The following is a 20,925-nucleotide window of genomic DNA, read 5'->3' as shown; positions in this document are numbered from 1 at the left end:
GGTGGGCACTATTGGTGGTAGGTGGGTGGTTGGGCTAAGTGGTCTTAGAGGTGCTTTCCAGCCTTAGTGATGCTGCAACTCTATGATGGCAGCTGGCTCTGCATGGCCCCCCTCACCGCTGCAGGGCCCCGAGGAGGACCTCTGTGTGAACAGTTCACAAAGCCACTCGAATGCTTCTGGGATAAAAGACACTACATAACACTTCCCTACTGTAAATAAACCAGAACGAGTTTCATCCGAGTGTCTCAGGAGAACATGTGGATGTTCATCCCAGATCAGATGGGGAACATCAAAGGAGCGAAGCAGAGATATTCTGGATGTTGAATTTCAATGCACAAGTGAGGCATTTCCTGTTTAATTAAAATTCACAGGCGGGATGCTAATGTGAATGGCTTTGGTGGCGGCTGTTGAATGTTGACATTCTTAGAGAAATGGTGTGCAGGCAAAGGCCCTCTGAAACAACAGGGCTTAAGTTACAGAAGGTTGATACAGCACTAGAAATGCCCTCTCCCGAGATTTTTCATATCTCTGGTCTTATCACAGAAGCCTCAACAACAACCAGGTTGACTTACTGTAAAAATAGAAACTTCTTCCAGTCAATTTTAGCATAGCAATGGGCCAGCGATGCAGAGTGCCTGAGTCATGGGGGCTGGCAGGGAGCTCTCCTGCTCCTCCAGCGGACAAACCCAAAGCTGTGGGGTTAAGCAGGGGAGAAGGAGGCTCAGCTCTACAGAGCAAACAGGACGAAGGGATGTGCTAACAAATGTGCTTTATTGTACATTTTCCATGATCATTAAGGACTTTGTTAGATGTAAGGATTCTGTTGAACATTCAGGATTTTTTTTTCCAGAACATGACTGATCAAAGTTCTACATTCAGTTGGTGTTGGTGGTTTCTGTTCAGTCCCAAGACCCTGCCTGAGTGCAGCCTTAAGGTGGACCCCAACTGGCCCCAGGCTTCATGAGCAGCACAAGAGCAGGCGGGGTGGGCTGGATCCCACTGTGCCAGCTCCAAAGATCACACCATCAAAGGGACCCAGCAGAGCCCAGTATCCATCCAGTCACCAACCTGCCCTAAATCAGGAATCAGATCCTTTATCTTTCCATCCATCTATGTCAATGACAGATCTTTAAATATTTTTAGATTCTTAGAGAATTTTTTTTTTTTACAAAGGATAAAATGGTGATTAAAATCACAGTCAATTTGCAATGCTTTCATTGAAAGTATCCAAGCAATCAGAAATACAAAGATGTTAAGAATCAAGGCCTACTTTTCAGCAATGTCAATGATACTGCAGTGCAGCTTGCCCGCTGACCTCAGCAGGCTCTCACAAGTGGGTCAGTCTCACAAACCTAAGACTGGCCACATTCACCAAAGTTGAAACACCACTGATGTCCACACAGTTATGTCAGGAACAAATTTGGCCCCAAACCTCCATCTGTGCACTCAGTGCTGAGAACCAGGCAGCAGCTGAAAACCAGGTTTTCAAACCATTGGACATGTTTGGAAACAAACGGTTGCCTTCCTGTTTCCAAAGCATGGAGTAACACACCAAATCCTATTGACACATCCCCTGAATCATCCTTTCATGCACAAGCCTGAAGAAATAGTCTTCATCCTACATTAGAGAATTACTCATGAGACCACAGAGAGCCCCCAGCCTCCACGGTCCTGCCAGAAGCCCACGTTGCCTTCTCCCTGGGCCAGATTCTGATACACTCACTCACATTGGGTTGCACATAAATCCATCCTGAGCTGCTCTCCAAAATGAGGAAGGGTATCAGAAGGTGGAGTAGCAAAGCTCGCTAGCTTTCATGGGGGGAGAGGCATCTCCCCAAAGATGCTCGATGCTTATGGGGTTGTCCAGGTAACAACCAGCTATGATGGACAGATGAAATTGTCTGGGAGTATCTGATAGGTACCTGTGGAAGGTGGGGAAAGGACCTTCGGAGAAAATAACCAATAGATGTTGCAACACTGACCACTATTTCTAAAAATAAAATTAAACCCAAGGGTCTCATATAGTGTGGGCAGCCATGTGGCTTTCTTCCTGTGCATATGCTGACGATTCCAGTGCCCGAGTCCTAAGTGAGTGAGTCCTTCCCCTGGGGTAGCTTTGTTCATATTTTATTTAGTGCACTTAAAGTGACATTTTCTACAGCTGGCAAGAGCGATGTGGCATTTTCTGCATGGATGTTAGCCCATGCAGGGAAGGTCCCCAGCTGGAAGATACTCTTGGCCCACGTGTTCATAGCCAAGCTAAGAAGTAGAACTCCCATAAGATTCATGAGCAACCCAGTTCTCACCTACAAAAGAAACACAAGACAACTGTTGAGTTCAGCTTGGACATCTACAGTATGAAGTTAGCTGAACACAAATGTTATAAAATGGAAGGTTTAATTGCCATTAATACCAGCAATTTTCTAAGAGGGCTTTCTTAAGCCACAAAGACCATTCCGCAAATGCTTTGCCAAGCTTTGATCCATCAAAAACATTAGTGCCTGTTTAGCCTCAGGAATGTGAGCAGAAACTGGGACTGAGCCTAATTTTGCTCATAAGCTGTATTTCACTGAGCTGGGGAACATTTCCTTCACCCAGAAACCTCTGAAGGTTGAGCTGCTGACACTGGCTGGAACAGGAGCAGGATCTGAGAGATGCTGAGCACAATTGAAACCACTTTTGTCATCACTTGGAGCCACAGCAGCTCCAAATTTCACAGGGTCAGATGTTATACAGGCTTCTCCCGTATCTCTGTGCCTTCCAACACTACCTTACAGAAGTTGATTGCCTTCAGTATATTGTATATCCAAAGCAACTTACCATATCCTTGACCATCAAGTGTCCAGAAGAAAATGCAATCGAGTTAGGAGGCGTTGAGACTGGCAGCATGAATGCGTAGGAGCATCCTATTGTTCCTGGTATCATTAAATAGAGTGGATTGACTTTCAGACGAATGGCCTTGAAAAACAGAAAGGAACAGAAACTGTATGTTGGGGATTAGGAGGGAAAGGCAGATATATTGATGGATACAGAGTGCACTGTGCAGAGGCATATCCCACACTCTGTGACAGATAATCACGCATCTCACCAACAAGTGCTTGAAGGAGTATTATTCATCAGTGCTCACTTATGCTACAGGCACTTGCTTTATGGCTCCCAAGGATTTCAAAGTGCCTACAGCCCTGATCCAGGAGCAGGAGAACTGAATGGTGCCAGCTCCAGACCTAGCACCACACACCTGCCTGCACAGAGCAACTCTGAGCACTGGCTGCTTACCAGCTCTGCCAGGACAGGCAGGAAGATGATAATAGTGGCCGTATTGCTGGCAAACTCTGTGAATAAGGCGATGACAATCGTGATGAGGATGACAGCCACGGGTGGGGGTACGCCCTCCAGGGGGTGCAGGCGGCCTCCTATCCAGACAGACAGACCAGACTCCTGCGGAAGGGAGAGCAAACAAGCTGGAGAGCGGGGCTCCTGCATATCTGCAGAAGAGCTGATCCTGTCATAGATCTGCAAACTGCATACGACCTTCAGCCACCGACACAACCACCTATGTGCAGTGCCATCAGGGTATTTAACAGCAAGCAGTTTGAGAGGAATTGCAAGATTTATTAACCTCTCCTGAATTATCTGCTATGTGTTGCTGTCTCAGGAGAGTTGTGAAACATGTCTTCAGTAGAGAAACATGTCCTGTTAGTGCTGTGACCCTGCAGATGCAAATTTCCAGAGCCAAACAAGAACCCCAAACAGCACAGCTGTACCGGGTCGCACCTCACAGCCCTTTGCCATGGCAAAGCCCCCTCCGAGCAGCAGGATGATGTTCCAGGGCACCGTTTCCTGGGCCTTCCTCCACGTCAGCAAGGGCTGTGTCTCAGTGTTTGGTGCTAGAAAAAGAGAAAATCCCCGTATCAAGCACCCACCCAAAGAGGAGCATATCCATCATCATCTGACAGAATGACATTATCAGCCTGACGTCACTGCTGAAGCTCATCAACCATGAGTTGCTGATGATAAAAATATACACATGGATTCCCTCAAGCTAGACAATTCATCATTTCACTTCATATAAAAAATGGAGTCTTAACACAATGAAAAGAAAAGAAACTCTAGTAGTTAAGGCTTTTTTTGAGGCTTCCTTGAGGAGACTTCCAACATCAAGTTAATTCCATCTCTGTAACAGACGTGAACATTGCTCTCAGTAGATGGGAGTCCATGGTAGGAGGAAGTTTTCTACCATCTGAACTGTGAAGATGTTAGTAATTTTCCACTACAGCATTAAAGTTTTACAGCAAAAAAAGTGCATCCCCCCTACAACCCATCCCTCAGCACATGACAAAATGATTTCTGCCATATGAAAGGATGCTCTAATGGATCTGCAATTTTCTGTGGAACCAAGGCACACATCTTATCCAGAGGAGTCTGGACAGCACAACCAACACGTGTGACAGAGCTCAGTGGGTGCTTCTCCATCCTCCCAGGGATGTGGCAAGCCAGTCCCAGGGGCCTCACCAGCTGCATCTCCATATGAAGGCCGTCTCTCATCATAAGTGGTTTAGGAATTGAAGCTTATATCTCATTGCTACTCAAAGGGACAAAGCCAGGACCTCAAAAGACTTTCTGGCACCAAAACTTGCTGGAGAGCCTGGGCATTAGGAGTTTAACTTCTACTTCATTCTGGGCACTGAGGAAGAGGCCTTGGGGGATCAACTACTCACCTTTGAAGTCAAACCACCACCTAAGGGAAGGCTTTTGTGAGGGGAAGAAGAACAGTATGATCACAATGGTGATTCCTGTAACTGCATCGGAGACAAACCTGCCCAAAAGCAGCAGAAACACTAGTAAGAAGCATGAGCCTGTACAAAGTTTATGAGAACAGGGATTTACCAAAGAAGATTACAAGTTTCCACTAGGTTTGAACAACAGCGGTTGTTCACAGTTCTTTTTAATTCCTATCAAGCTGTGAACCCCCTAAAAAACTGCCCTGCGGCCCTGCAAATGTAAGAAAGCATGAATGAATTCCTCCTCAGCAGTGATGCTCCAATGTTCTGCCTGAAGAACTGTGCTCAGTCCACTGTCCCCTCCCCCACAAGGGCTGTGGGGACAGACTTCCCCAGCTCTTACAGGAGGAGCAGAGCCCACATGAGATCTTTACAAAATGCTCAGAGTGTACAGTGACACACAGACTTTATATTTGATTATAAGAAGACATTAACTGATGAGGAAAAGGTTCATAACTATTTTGTTCTATTAAGGAGTCATTAATTAAGCTAGAGCTCTACTAAAACAATCCAAAAGTCAAGTATGATTTGATTTCTGTTTAGAAATATCCTCTCTGAGATTCAGCATTCCCCAACTGCTCTGTTTGTCCTCCCAAGGTATGAATGGATGTCATAAGGGAGATAAACTCACAAAACAGGCAGAACAGCACAGCAAGCCAGCTCCTACCATCCCTCTTTACTCTCTGGACCTCCACTGAAATTCAGCATGTCACTGTAAATGCACTACGTAAGTACAGTCAGCACTCCAGGGATGGCCTCAGATGGGCATACGTAAGAATCTGCAGTGCCAGTTCCCACTGGGCTTCATGCACATCCTTTGGGACACAGAAACAATAAAGCTGGCTCTAGGAGTTCAAGCTTAATTTATTCCAGGAAACCTGAGTAACAATGTTCAGCAACACAGTCAGAAACCCAGGAATCCCAAAGACTTTGAAATGCCATTGAAAAATGTGAGAATGGAATGAAAATAAAATCTCACCCTGGTGCAAACAAGCTGGCCCAGCCTGGAATGAATTTGGGATCCCTGGAGAAAAGCATGATAGCAAACATGCAGAAGAGGAAGAAAATTGCCTGTTCCGCAAACCTGAAATGAAAGGAAATGCAGTTAAAACGATGTTGTGCTAAAGGGCCAGAGCTGAGACAGGCAGCACTGAGCTCTGGCTGCAGCAGCTGGGTGAAAAGTGAGGCAGCTTCTCTCCAATCAACTACAATGAATCACTGGAATAAGTTGCACATCTATGAGCAGATACTGATATTTGGCAGCAATGATCAAGTGGAAGATCTTAAGATCTTAAGATCCAAGATCAAGCAAGGATCTTAGTGCAAGACATGAAGGACAGGCCAGATGGCACCATGAAGGCCCAGGGCAGATGTCAAAACACATGTATGCAAAACTGACCATCCAGATGGGGCAGAGAAAGGCTAGGAGCTGCTCATGGCCATTCCTCTCGTCACTGCCCTCTGGGATGTCCTTAGGGCACAGATCAGGCTAATACTGACCAGTTCAGAATGGTTTTGCTCCATTTTAAGCAACATAAAAGGAGAGCTAAGATTCAAATGATACATGAGACAGCAGGAATGATCTTCAAAATCAAAACCTAAGCAGGGTCCCTCAAACATATGACAAATAGCAGGGGGTTCTCTGAACAGGAGCATCATACACCAAGTATTAGGCTTGATTCTAGTGGGGTCAAGATTTAACCAAGGCAATGCCTCAAAACACTGTTTGAAACCTCTCAGAGCACAAGGAAGGGCAGGCAAGCCATTGGGAAGAAACCACTTGCACATTTTAAGTTACAGGGTTGCTAATCAAATTGGTTGAGCATGGCTTAATGGACTTTCTCGCTCCTAGACCTCAAAGAGAGACTTTGATTCTTCCAGAGACATTTTACAGGCTGCTTCATAATGCTCTGGATGGAACAGCTAAACCAATTTCTTTCATTTACAGCACAGGCTCAGTCTTTGAAGAACTACTCCATTTTCCACACAAGAGCAATAATTACAATGTCAATAGCACAACACAGACATCACTGAACCTTCACAGCACCACTGTGAGTATATTCTTTTAAAGACGGAGAACCACAGACATTTTGAGGTTAAGACCTACACTTCCAAAAATCTCTACTAGCCCTGGTTGCCAGGGGTGGGTTGGACATACCTGGGCTTTGATGCTTGTAGATACTCAACTTTTCCTTTTCCTCTCTACTTTGGAACTTCTCATACGTTTCTCACATTTCTTTCTCCAATATGTGATCCCTATCAATTTGCACACCTCTTCCAGAAGACAAAACCTTTGAGAAACTTCAACTAAAAGTGTTGTGTTCTTTCTTCACATTAGTAATAAAGTTGACTAATTATCTATTCCACGAAATGAATTTAACTTCCTATATATTTTCTTTGAGCACCTCTCAAGATTTCTTAATGTATATCCACCATCCATATGATTCATAACAGATTCATCAGTCTGCTCGGTGAGCACTTCTGCTTTGCAGAACAGCTACAGATCTGCAGAAATCTCCAAAATGAGGCCTGTGTCAGTTACATAAAACATGTAAAGCTTTGGTTCTTGGAGCAAAAAATTTACAAACAGTAATTAAGCAGCCTAACATGAATCCACACTGTAATATGAACTTTGTTCTTGGTAAGAGCTGAGGGCAAGCTGCTATTTGCTGTTACTCCTGTAAGCGAAGATGGAGAGGTTGGAGCATGCAGAAAAGCAAACTTCAGCAGGTCACAAATACTGAGTGGAAACATTATTCCATTTTCTTCTAAAAATATTAAACTCAGCCCACCACTCTCAGGACAGGACATTTCCACCCCACTTGATTTCTTTTTCATTTCAATCCCAACTTTACGACTCACTTTGTTGGGCCCAGTTTCTGGTAGTCCTCCTTTATCACTTCTCTGGCTCGGGCTTCTGCATCCACTCTTACATTTGACTTTTTTGTTCTCCAGCCCCTGTCAAGAAACACAGTTACACTTTTAAATGTCTGAACCCAGGAGGAAGGAGCATGGCACTGAATACCAGTGGAAAAGCCCCGCGTATGGGAACACCCATAGTTATAGTCTGGTCCCAAACGGTAGCAAGGCCCCTTTTTAGATCCACTTTCTCTCTGCTCTCACACAAAGAAGGCCCCACAGAGGGCAGAAGTTTTCCCTCATTTATATTCTAAACCACTTCCAGCATGGGCTGTGATTGCCAAAGGAAAACCCCAATGTTGCAGGGTTTCATCTCTGACAGATAATTACTCGGGTGAAACACTGGGAGGTGGCTGACGTGCAAAACGAACCTGTCCCTTCCCTTCTCGAGGCACCTGCAATTTCCTGGAAAATCTCAGGATGCTGTCAAGAATCGACAAATGCACAGAATTTCTGCATGGCCAGGAATGTTAATGTGCTCCTGGCTAAGGCTCTGAACTCTGAGCGCTCACTGGGCAGACATGCTGTTTGCTCCTTTGTAGTACGCGCACACAACAACGTATTCACACCTCACGCTTTCTCTGCCATCATGTTCTGCCTGTGACCTTGATTAAACCTACAACACGCAAGGCTCTACCTCAGGTGCATCCACCAGATCCCTTCATTCAGTCTGTTTCAAAGGGAAATCCTGGCTGTGTCTTCTGCACAAGCAAATGGTTGGCAATTTGGAAAATCCTGCATCTCAAAGAGATGTACCTGGTCCTTTGAGTTTTGGGGTGTAACGAATGGCAGCTTTATCTTCACTCAATCAGCCTACAGATTTCAGATTCGAACAGTGCCAGCCTGTTTTTGGCGAGGCGTCCATCTGTCTGTGCTTTCCTGCCCAGAGCAGCCGAGGAAACTCCTGCAGAAACACGGCTGTGCTTGTGCAGCTCTGCACTGTCCCTTCCGAGGCACTTTGCCACTGGGGAATAGTGCTCTGCAGCTATCCCAATAAAGCTGGGCTTCACACGGACAGAGATGAGCCAAACCAAACAAAAAGCATCACGTCCTCCAAGTATCAATGTGACATTTTGCTGGGGGCTTTGGCAAGCAGAACTCCCTCCTACCTCACCTGCTGAGCAGGCACCAGGGCCATGTCCCAGCCCTACACACAGGAAGCAGGAATTGGGACACGGCACGGGGCAGCTCTGGGCTCATGACTACAGGGCAGAGCTTCCCCCAGCCCATGCCTGCGATTTAAGGAGCAGCCTTTGTCATTTTCTGGGTTGTAACTTTCCCATTGATTTTTTTTTCCTGTTGCTGAGAAAATGTAAATATTTGGACACCTGTTCTCTCTCTCTCTCTCTCCCCTTTTTTTTTCTCCCTGCTTTTTAAACTCAAAATAACAATTAAAGGCTTTTCTAAATATTAGAAATTCTGCATTGTCCCTAGGGGAAGCATGGCTGTGAGTTCACTTCTATCACATATGAGAGTCTACAGGAGGGAAAAGGCTCCAAATTAACAACAATGTGGCACTGCTGCCATTGTTGTAAGCAGCGTGCACTGAGGGCTGTATGTATCCAGCAAAGGTTTACCAGTAAAACACATTACTCTCAATTATAGATCAACATGTTGCTGTAAAACAAAGCCCTGCTATGAAGCACTCTCTTCCAAATCCAAGTTTCAGCATTAGGAGCAAATCTCAGCAGTTGTGTTCCAGGAGATTTCTGCTACTAATTCCAGGGCAACCAAGATTTCATGCTGGCCTTCAAGGTCTGACCCTGCTTTCCCTTTTACCAATGCAGTTCTGCCACTGACTTTTCCCAGCGCAGCTCAGGCAGTAAAACAATGTACAAAACTTATGTTTCAGTGAATTAATATGTTAACACATTCCCTGCATGTGTGTATTTCAGTCAGGAAAAGTGTATGCAACTCTGAGAGTTCTTTAAAATTCCCCTGGTGCATATCTGCAACTGCTTACTGCATGCAGCCAAAGGCTCAAAACTGCTTGGAACTAGAAAGAAAAGGATGGGGACTTTTTAGGGAATATTCAGCCTTAACTTTGATATATCCATGGAAGCCTCTTTTAATAGCAAGCATCTGCCTGAATGCCAGATCTCTGGGGGCAGATCCTGGGTCATTGTGTATCACACAGCTGTTGTGGTGTGATATGGCAATGCCCACACGTGGATTGTGCCTGAGGGGTTATCCATGCCTGTGGCATGAACTTTGGGCACAGACATTTCCAAAAAGGGGTTTTGGTATGCAATGTTAATATGCTAGTGATTATTATTATTATTATTATTATTATTATTACAGTTTTTTTGCTTCTTCAGTGTTTTCTGATCCTTTAATCCCTTACAAGCCTGAATCACCCCTGGCCCCTTTCTGCACAGCCCCCATCAGCTCAAGCCCTTCCTGCAGCAGCCAGCTATCAGCAGTGAGCAGGGTGGAAGCAGAAAGCAGATGCTCTTAGTAGGAAAGATAAAAGACAATCATGGGAGCAACGTTCAGAAAACATTTACAGGACTGGAGCCTTGAGCTGAAGATGACACATGGGCAGCTGCTTAGAAATAGAGGATGAACATTCTGAAGTTAGCTATGAAACCCTCCCTGTCAAGATTCTGGGTGTTATCTGTAGATTTAGTATGAGAATTGTATGAAGGTGTATTCACAATGCTGTGATAATGAGCATAGAGTGAATATAAACATACCTCAGATCAATTCCTCCGTACAGGATGGAGATCCATAGCCATCCCATGAGAAGAAAAATCAGCATTAAAGGAAATGCAAACATAAACCAAGAACCAAAGTTCACCACATCACATTCTGGAAAATAACTAAGCAAATGGGAAAAAATCAAGTTAATGCAAGAAGGGAAAACCACCCTCCAATTTAAGGGCAAGCAAACATCTGAAACCAGTAGCAAAATATCCCACAAAGTCACCACTTGTGCACTTAGGAACATTTCCCCTCTGTACTAGCAGCTGGGAGAGGCTTAACATGCTGCTTATGGAGGCCAGTGTTAAGAAATACCTGGAGGCACTTGGCATGGCACAAGGCCATACCTGTATGCACATAGGAAGTATTTTTTTATGCCCAAGAAACAAGCCAGAAGTAGCAGATTCCTTATTTTCCTTTGCTACCATACAGCCCTACGTACAGTTGGCCACAGAACACTACCCAGCCTGTTTCATCACAGGAGTTACAAGGCTAGTTTTAAGCACGTGGCCGGGTTCCATTACAGTCAGCAGGGCTAAGAGCAGAAGTAGGGTGAAGCACACACGCACTGGGTTGGCTGGCAGCCTGCTGGCTATGCTGGGAATCTGCTCCCCAACATCAGGCTGGGGATACAACTGCTCTCAGCCTTCATCCACTCCCAAAGTTTCCCAAAAGATGCTGGAAGGGCATGAATTTTCCAAGTTAGCTCTTGGCACAGAAAGGAATTTCCCACAGGGTTGGAGAATATCTCTTGGCTGTGCAGGATTTACCCTGGCAGACAGGCAGGGCTTTCCAGGAGAGCCTCCCATACCTCTTCAGCTGTCCCAGGAGGATGAGGTTTGGTGCAGTTCCTGTCAGCGTTGCTGTACCCCCAATGCTGGCTGCATACGGGATGGAGATGAGGAAGCCTTTCCATATATTTGTTTTGTACTCTTCCTCCTTCTTTAAGTCTGAGAGAGTGTCACTGGTAATTTCCTTCTCCTCCGCCAGATCTTTGCTTTAAAACAGTCCAAAAGAGAATCCGGTGAAAGCCCTGGTTTAAATACAGCGCAAGCAATTCAGAGCCTTGACAGAAGGAACATTCCCAGATTTTAGAAAGCCAAGCTAATGCTGCTCTGCAGGACTCAGCCAAGTGCCCCCTCACAGGGTCTGAGGTGCACTGAGGCCCTTCGGTGGCTTGCAAAAATCAGCATAGAGTCCTTAGGACTGACCAGCAGAAAAAAAAACTGATAGCACCAAGAGGAAACAAAACCCTATTCCTGAAAAGCTGTTTAATTCCCACTGTTGTTATCAAAGCAGAACCACCAATGCTGTGTAAATCCTGGTGGTTTTTACACCACTTTCCACGCTCCTGGGAAAGCCAAGGGACAATTTCCCAGCAGGAGACACCTCTGGTTACTGCTCCAGAGAGACTGGAGGATCCCTGCAGTGATTTGGACGTGCAGAATAATGCCAGACAGAGAAGGGGTTCAGCTCCATGGTCAGTCTGTTAGCAACTGGGAGCTGTGGTGTAATCAAACAGTTCAGTGACTGAATTTCAAATTCCTAAAACTCGGTCGGCTCAGGGGATAATTCTGTGTCTCAGTGCTGTAATACAAACTTTATGGTTAACTTACTCCTCAGTACTTGCCAGAAACTGCATCTCAGTTGGTACAGTGTAAAGTTTATTCTGCTGTAAAGGTGCTGAAAAAGAAAGATTAGGACTTTAAAACAGTTCAAAGCATCTAAAAAATTCTCCTTGAACCAAACAGTGGAACTGCTCACAAAAAGAAGGGCAAATTGCCCTTTACAGAGAAAGGACAGTGCAAAGAGAGAAAGCTCACACCACTGTGATGGGGTCAGAGGGGACGAACAAGCCTGGTGACAACACAGCACCCAGCTTCTCCTCCAGCCCCCACAGGCACTCCTCCTGTCACTGCTTCAGACTCTGGAACATTGCAGATTGATGGGAGCTTGAGGCTGTGCCTTCTCTGCTGTTGGTTTTGTGCCCTGGGAGGGGTAAACCACAGCTCACTCTCAGGAACAAGAATTACTGGGCCTGCTGTATCCCCAGGGCACACCCCTCAAAGCCTGGACCTCAACACAAATTTGGGGCCACCTCGGGGACGTGCTTGCACACCCAGTTCTTAGGGACCCTCCTGCATATTTCACACAGGCTTTGCCTCAGTGCACTTCTCACCCATCCCACTAAAGGTGAGCAGGGCACAGGGAAAGGATCTGTTTGGATCGCAATGACCCATCTCTCTTGGTCAGTGAACTGGGAGCTGCACACCATGCTACCGTACATCTATGGGCATATGCACTGGGTCTCAGAGATTGCAGGACAGACCAGAAATACAATCATGCAGGTTTTCTTAAATCATATCTCATACTAAGGTTTGTACCATTCACTGTGGCTTGAGCTCCTGAGGATGGGAGCAGGGATGTGCTGATAAACTCTATTTTCCATACCCTCTACAGGACTGGAGCCTGTGTGGAGCCAGGGCTTGGACTCGACGATCCCTATGGGTTCCTTCCAACTCAGGATATTCTATGATTCAATGACCTTTAACCTCTTTCAGCCCAGGTCACCACAGCCTCTGCCACTTTCCCTCAGGCACTGCCGTGTCTGACCTGAGGCCCACAGCCCCCTCCCACCACGGTCAGCCCAGCAGCCCCCAAACTTCCTCGGGCCTCAACTCAACCCTCGTTGCTCTGCCTGGGCACCAGAAGCCGAAAGCAGTGTATGGAAGGAGCCAGTGGTCAAAGTCTCTGGACTAGCTCACCAATGACAAGCCGCTTGTTCCAGCTCAGTGAGCCAGACAGCTTGCACTCTCGTGTTTTACACGTGGCTAATTAACCGAAATTGAGTTAATTGGCTTGGATGCACACATGCTGAGCTTTCATCTCAAGGGTACTGCGATGGAGGGATGTAATTAGCAGAACATTAACCCGTGGCTGACTGTTGGTCTCCCACTGGATTTAGCCGGTCTCTTAGCATTGATGCCTAGTGCCGGCTCTGCAAAGCTACATATTTCATTCCACCTCTTCACATTTTTCCATTTTTTTTCTCTGCTAAGCCCCACCTCCACCCCATCTCACCAGGAACACCTTAAGTTACCTCTCAAGGAAGGTGTGTTAAAGGCAAGGCAGACTTGCTTGCAAAGTAATCTTCTCCTGTGAAGCCTGGAAAAAGGGACTGAACATTTCTACAGGTCCGTATGCCAGAGGAAGTCAAAAAACACTGAGCTGGGTGCTGGCTGTACACACCTTGCACAGAGCAGTGTGAGAGATTCAGTGGCCAATTCACCCCAATACCTCATATACCTTGTCCTGGAGAACTTTGGCCTTAATGATGTTTCTACAGCTCCTAAAAGACTGAAAAGGGCCAAGGAAGAGTATTGCCACCCTCTGAGGGGTGCAGGTGGCAGTGCTGGGCCACATCCTGCCCACACAGCCATGGCAGCAATGACCAACAATGCACATTTTCCACCTGCCCCTATAGAGACATCGTTTCCAGGTCTGTGATCTCAGGAAACATCACAAACACTGACTGCAGTTCATCCTGAATCTGCAGAAGATTCAGACTCCTCTATGCAGGGAAGAAGATTATTTAAAAATATACAGATAATTAAAATAATCACTATTTGCATCTGGAAATACTTAATTTGCTTAGAGAAGTGAAATATTGGCAATGATGGGTTAGTGGGCAGAGAGCAGGAGAGTCAGGGTCACAGTGACAGCAGTTTTCAGTTTGGCACACAACCAGCACATGGTTTGGCAATAGGAATGGAGACGTCAGACAGAGCTGTACAGAATTTATAACTCAGAATTTCAGACACACCAAGTCATCTAACTGATTTCTTCTATCAAGCTGTGCAAAAATCACAAGAAAAGACTCCAAGCTTTGGCTCTCAACAACTCATGCATGCAAATATTTGCTTATCTTCAAAATTTTGCCCACATGGTTGAGCATGGGCACAGCTGATTGCAACCTCGAGGTTCTCAGCAGCACGGAAATATGGTCAATTGACCGGAGACCAGTGGGACGTGTCAGCAAAGCAATGCACCAACCATGCTGATTCATACACTTCACATTCCTTTAGAGAGCCAAATGCCTTTATGGGCACTGTAACGGATACATTCTTTAGTATGTTTCATTCCTATATATCTTTATTTTCTTTTTTAGTCCCCTGCACACCCCTACTTTGTTATTAAAACATACCCAAGCCAATATGCAGATCGATGCTATCATGCATAATCGTAACAGCTCACTTCCACACACAGTGTACACTGCAATAAAAGCTTCCTTGTCTGTGTCAGCCCTCAGATGACAACTTTTTTAGATCACAAAGATCAAGCTGATTTCTAAATAAATATACCATCTTCTTACATTGAAGCAGGTCAGATCTACAAACAACAAAGGGCAACAACCCATCCAAGAAGTGCAGCCAGTCCTAACTGCAGGCGACACCTGATGGACAGGAAAGCCTTGCACAAAGCTCACTTTCACCTCCCCTCTCCCACCTATACAGCAGACTCATTGGTTTCAACTGCCTTCAGGCTCATGGCATCTTCCCAGCAATGTTTTTCTCATCCATTCAGAACGATTACAGAAAAGGATGAGCCTATCCTGAGGTACTGCAGTTCAAATAAAAAGTCTACAAGAATATCTGCCTTTTGGACATTTTGCAGATCACTGCTCCTTCCCTTGTGTTTATTATTTCTGTAAGTTTCTACCTCAAAAGAAAAATACATCATCACACGGTTACATGATAGTTGCAAAGTGTCATTTTATTCATTCATCTGCTTGCAGCCCCTCCCCTTGCTGGTTTCTCTCACAGTCCTAAGCATTTTGAGCCAAGGTCATTAACTTTGTGCTTGCCAACGTCTAGGACAACAGAACTCTGGATTTTGCATGTTCTCAAACTCCACTGTCCCAGCTACACACTCAAATCATGTTAGAGGATGGAGTCAAGAAAGTTAAAAACAGGTTCACGTAAAACAATGCTTCTGCAGAAGGAGAAATCACAGCAAGAAGGGCAGTGGGGTGGATTTTAATAGAAGTGTATGGTCAAAAATTCATAAAGCAAATGTGACAGAGCAACACGGAGTGCAAACATCTCATGATTGCCAGACATGAAGAATGAATTATTAGTTATATCTTTATTAGAGCATGCATACTTCAGTTCTCTGAACTCATTAACCTGCCTTCGGACTCAGTGGAAACCAAAACACTATTGTCTTTAAATTGTAGAGAAAGTAGAGCAGCTAATTAGTGCTAAAAAGAGAACCTACAGCTGTTGCTCCAGTTACCAGTAGGGGCTACAAAGGGGATTTCACTGCTTCACTTCTGTCTTTCACCCCTGCCTGCCAGAATCCCAAGCTCTCAGGGAATGACCTGTGAAAGCAGGGCTGGAGTAAGGCCTTCTCTGACTGCATAACCCTGCCAAAGCCCATCCACCACCTACCTGCTTACTGCCAACACCAAGCAGCAACACAGGGCTGGACCAGGGGAAATCACAAAGCACTTTTAACTAGGCTTTCAGCCAGCTGTCTTGCCCTTCATCTGTGCCTTCTCTCTCAGTCCCCCATTTTATGAGGGGAGAAATAGAAGAAAGAACCTATGCACAAGCACGTGGCACCCTATAGATATCAGCACACTGCATCCGAGTGGGCATGCAGAGCCGGCCTTCTGCTTGTGCCAGTGCTGGGTTTAGGGAGCAGTGGGGGTCACTGCTTTGTGGTGTTTCCACATATTTCCAACTTGTTAGTGTGACATGAGGAAGGGAAAGGATGAGAGGGAGCTGTATGTCAATACCCTTCCATCACAGTAACAAAGAACATATTAAACTGGGACCAAGTTTGATGGCAGAAGGGCAGACCTCAGCTGGCTCATACTTCTGCCCTGTCTCAATTACCTTGTGTTTCTTCATTTTCCCTGATCATATCCTTAGATGTGTCTTTCTCCCCAAAGAGGCTTTTCAAAATTGCATTTGCAATTGGAAGCATCATAGCAGTGGAGGCAGTGTTACTTAACCACATAGACAGGAAAGACGTTGTCAACATCATCCCTAAAATTAGTCTGAAAGAGAGAAAAAAAGAAAAAGCTGAATTGAAGTTTGACAGATTCTAACACATTCTGGCTGCGGGAAGAAAAGCTCATGTGCAGGGACATTTTAAAATTAAATGAAAGAGCAGCTTGTGTGCAGAGCTGCATCTCGGCTCCTGCAGCCCATGCCCCCCATGCACACCCCCTGCCCCAGCAGTCACCTGGCTGGCTGCACTCCCACACACATCAGCACCCTGAGTGCGATCCTGCGATGTAAATTCCACTCCTCGATGGCTGATGCCATGATCAAACCACTGAGGAAGAGGAAATTGGTGTCTAAAAAATACTGTGGGCAAACTTTGTTAGATGGGAGGATGCCCAGGAAGGGAAAGAGGACGATGGGCAGCAGAGCTGTCACAGCCAGGGGCAGCGCCTCTGTGCACCAGTACAGTGCCATCAGTAGGATCACGTAGAGGCATCTTCCTTCCTGCAAGAGAAACAGAGAGGGAAAACAACATAAGCAGTGTCTGAGAAGTCTTTTCACTTGGAGATACCAAGACAAGCAACATGCATCAGTTATTCTTCCAAGGATATCCTATCTCCCCTCAAATCATTTCCATCAACAGCAACATCTTTCCCCCACCAGATTGCATAGGGGGCTCAGGACTCATCCTCTGAAAGCATAACAAAATCCCAAATCCCTCCCAGTTTCCTGAGCCTCAATGCTGGAGGATAGCAGTGCAGAGTCTTCAATCCAGGAGGCTCTGGAGGGAAGGAGGTGCCTCTGGAGGTGAAGTGGGGTGCCAATGCTCAGGATGCACTGCTGTTAATGCCCTTACTTGTCCAACTATCCGACAGCTGCTACACCAATTCATCTGTGCTTCCCCTCCAACTTTGTATGGCTACAAGAAAACAGCTCTGAGAGATGGATGCACCGAGCCCCCTCCCATTAGCAGCAGGAGGCACACAGAAAGGTTTCTTTTGCTAGCTCAGAGCCTCCTGAGAGATCTGTGAGAAACCTTTCCAAGGCACCCAGTCCCTGCAGAAATCAGTAAATCAAGCACTCTGATCAGGAAGTGCCACTTCCTGAGGAGCCTGCCCAAGTGCTGTGCTGCCATGGCTGGCGGAAACCCAGTGCTCCCAGTGCCCATTCATTCACTGAACTGGGAGGCAAAGGAGAGCAAAGCTTCTTGTCCTGGAAAGCCAGGGAAAGGAGCTGGGACAACAGCCCTGAGCAGAGGAGTGGAGCCTGGGAGGAAACTGGGAGCCCAGCACAAAGCCACGGGGGGCTGAAGGGGTCACTGGCAGCAAGCAGAGGCAGGGTGCCCACAGAGCTATAAATAACCACTGAGAGCCTTTTGGAAGCCCCAGAGCTATTTATTTCCCCACTCTTTTCCAGCTTGTTGAACAGGTTGGATTGTTTCTCAAAGGCCCCTCTGTATCTCCTCTTGGACCTCCATTCCCTGCCCCAGGGCTGGGGCTGCCAGGGCCCCCCAGGAGGCTCAGGGCTCGGCCAGGTTTTGGAGCAGCACCGTGTATGAATGGCCTTCATGCTCAGCCTGGTGGATGTGCAGAGCCTGCAGCAAGGCACGAGAGCAGGTAGGGCTGAGCCAAAAGGTGTCAGGCCACCTGCAGCACTGCTAGTTCACCATGAGAAGGAACAGCAATATATCATTCAGTCCACCTGCGGCATGCATCTGAAAACTGGCCAGAGTGACAGAACTGGTTATTTGCCTTTGGCATTCTAGTTTTGCATTTCACAAGCAATTTTCCTCATAAAACTCAAGTGCACCACGCACATAGAAAAGTGAATATTAAAGAACTGAGAACTATTTGCTTTTCTTATTGAGTGTATGAATCACAAGGAAGCCACCATTTCACATCAGGTTCTTAAGTTCTGGATTCAAAGAACATTCATGGTCTTAAATTTAGACTGTGGTGCAATGGCGTGTGAGATACAGTGAAATAAAACCTTTGTGTTCCCAGAGCAGAGCTCAGATGTGGCACCCAGCAGTTCCCAGGAGATCTCCATGGCTTTACTTTATCTGCTCCAATGGGACTGGCACCACAAACCCAACAGTACTAAACTTTGCAAAAGTAAAAAATCACGTTTAAAACGTTCACACAGCAGATGAGTGATTTCACCCCCATGGCAATCGGTAATGCCTCTTGGCTCTGCCTCTTTCTGTATTCCAGAGAAATAGTTCTACTCTCATTAAGTCATTTTCCATTCATTCTCTAAAGGCCTTACAAATGAGTTTGTCTCCCAGCAGAAAAGTGCCCTTCAGTTTTCTGGAAAGTTGCACCACTGGACTACAAAACAAACATATTTTGCCTCTTACACAGGAAGAGCAACTGCAAGTATTGAACACCTGGGTATAGGAGCAGCCATCAGTGGTCAGCAGATTGCAGTTGGCTTCATTAAAGAGATGAAGTCTGATTTAGAAAGTTAATTACGAATTAAAGAAGAGTTCTTTTCTGGTGCACGAAGATGTGCACAAAGCATTCTGACAAACATTACAGTGAAATACAGCATGAATCTAATACACAATGCTCACTGCAAGGTCAAATGCCAAGGAGTAAAACTGAATAGGGTAAAAAAAAGAACCTGCTGTATGGAGGGCTTTGCTCAAATGATGAAACCCACATGAACTGACAGCAAATGACACCAAAAAGAAAGCTGCAGAAGGACAGGGACAGACCCAGCTGCCCTCAGTGCAGCCCTGGTGTGTGCAGCAGCATCACCCCCACACTTCTCATCCTCATGCTGGGTCACCACCAGACTCCCTTCTACTCCTCTCTCACCTTCACGCAGCTTCATTTTGTATTTTTTTGCAGAATAAGCCTATCAAAGTTCAGAGGGGAAAATGGTAGCAAATAGGGGCTTTTAAATGGGTCTTGTGATTGGGTTAATTTTATAACCATTTAATGATTTCCAGGGAAGAGCTTGATGGCTATGGACTGGAGCAGCTCTCCTTGCCATTGCACAAGACACTTGGGAGCGACCTCTGCCCACCCCGAGGCAGATGCCGCCTTGGCTGCACTGAAGGCACCGGGGATTTTCCACACCAGGACTTGCTGAGCTGCAGCCCAGGGAGCAGAGCCCCACAGCTCCCATGGGCAGGCTGGGAGGGAGATGGGGTTGAGATGCTGGCAGGGAATGGGGGTCAGATCAGGAGAACGGCTCAACAGCTGTGAACCCAGACACAGCACCAAGGCATGGGGGTGAGCTGTCAGTCCCACTGCCAAGCTGGAGGACACTACAGGAGCTTCAGCTGGATCTAGACCCTACAGGCACAGCAAGCTCCTAGCAGACCTGGTGCTTGAAAGAGCTCTGCCTAAAGGCACAGCCATGCTTTGGGTTTGCTCCACCAACCTCTGCATGTTCCATGGCCAACACAGCCTCAACACCTCTCATTGACTCTCCCCAACACCCATCCTATGATCAAGCAAATGAGGAACATAAAGGTTCTTCCAGAACCTCAATCCCAATACCAGAGATATTTTGGCCAGAGCTGGAGCTTTTCAAGATTCATTATCCCACTGCCATTACAAAGGAACTTCCTATCCATGACACTCAGAGCTCCTGAGTACCAGCAGCTGTCAGCATCTCGTTCACAAACTGTCCCCAGTTCTCAGCTCTGATGGTGTCACAGGCCTCCCAGTCACACTGCCTGCTGTCCAATAGGATGGGTATTTGAATCCGATTTCTACCAACACAGCTCCTGCAAACATTATGTAATCTGGACATAAAACAAGCCCTGTTTACCAGCATTCCTGCCAGCGGAGTTCTTTTGCTCTGGGTATTTGCGGAGTGGCTGGAAAGGGGCCCTTAACATAGGGGCATCAGCTGCTAGAGCTGCAGTGAACGCTGGTGAAGATACTTTTGCTCTGGAGTTACCCTAAAGACACAAAGCTTATGAAACACAAAACACTTCAAAAAGTATAAGCAATTGGCAGAAAAACAGAATCATTTTCTCTGCTTTACAAAAGGGACAGTAGAGGCTCGGGAAAAGTAGACAAACTGACCACAATCACGTAGGGAAATAATGACAAAGATGGGCATCTTCCAGAGAACTGGCCCTGCCTCACAGGTCTGAGCCTCACATGCACTCCTGGGGGCAGCGATGGCTCCTGCAGCTTCAGATGGACTGCAGAGCTGGAACAGCCCAGTGGCAGTTTGACACCATGTAATGATAGCAGTACTCCCTGCCTGAAGACAGCTCCATTCCTGCATTATTTTTAGGAAAGATCCACCATATTTTAAAACAGAAAAAGAACCATTTTCATGACGGTGAGCCATTAAGTTCACTCTTAGTGTCATGTTGCTGTGATCTGACAGCTTCCGTCCTCTGCATCTCATTTTATGCACTACCTGGGCTTCTCTGAACTCTGGTTATGATGGATGCGCCCTCACAACTCTTCGTACTTTGAAAGAAACAGGCCAAGCTCATAAAGTCTTTCACCACTGTGGCATGTTCTCTTGTCCAG

At 46.2% G+C, this 20,925-nt stretch overlaps 1 protein-coding gene across 4 annotated transcripts in view; it reads right to left on the bottom strand.

The window, feature by feature from the left end:
• Nucleotides 1-752: 752 nt before the first annotated feature.
• The window catches only part of SLC13A3 (solute carrier family 13 member 3), a 28,875-nt gene continuing 8,702 nt past the window's right edge, over nt 753-20,925 (bottom strand). For all 4 annotated transcript variants that reach the window (XM_042883658.1, XM_042883660.1, XM_042883659.1 and 1 more), the window contains 12 exons: nt 16,656-16,921; nt 16,304-16,467; nt 12,020-12,086; nt 11,215-11,400; nt 10,397-10,522; nt 7,644-7,739; nt 5,761-5,865; nt 4,719-4,816; nt 3,775-3,887; nt 3,277-3,438; nt 2,821-2,958; nt 753-2,306 (listed from right to left, as the gene is read on the bottom strand). In XM_042883658.1, coding sequence (XP_042739592.1) covers nt 2,121-2,306; nt 2,821-2,958; nt 3,277-3,438; nt 3,775-3,887; nt 4,719-4,816; nt 5,761-5,865; nt 7,644-7,739; nt 10,397-10,522; nt 11,215-11,400; nt 12,020-12,086; nt 16,304-16,467; nt 16,656-16,921 — 1,707 coding nt within the window. In that variant the 3' untranslated portion in view covers nt 753-2,120. The remainder of the gene's footprint in view (nt 2,307-2,820; nt 2,959-3,276; nt 3,439-3,774; nt 3,888-4,718; nt 4,817-5,760; nt 5,866-7,643; nt 7,740-10,396; nt 10,523-11,214; nt 11,401-12,019; nt 12,087-16,303; nt 16,468-16,655; nt 16,922-20,925) is intronic.

Source organism: Lagopus leucura, unplaced genomic scaffold (assembly GCF_019238085.1).
Source record: "Lagopus leucura isolate 7727_CA_CO unplaced genomic scaffold, USGS_WTPT01 Super-Scaffold_100039, whole genome shotgun sequence".
NCBI classification, from domain to species: Eukaryota; Metazoa; Chordata; class Aves; order Galliformes; family Phasianidae; genus Lagopus; species Lagopus leucura.
This window is presented reverse-complemented; position numbering and strand designations above follow the sequence as displayed.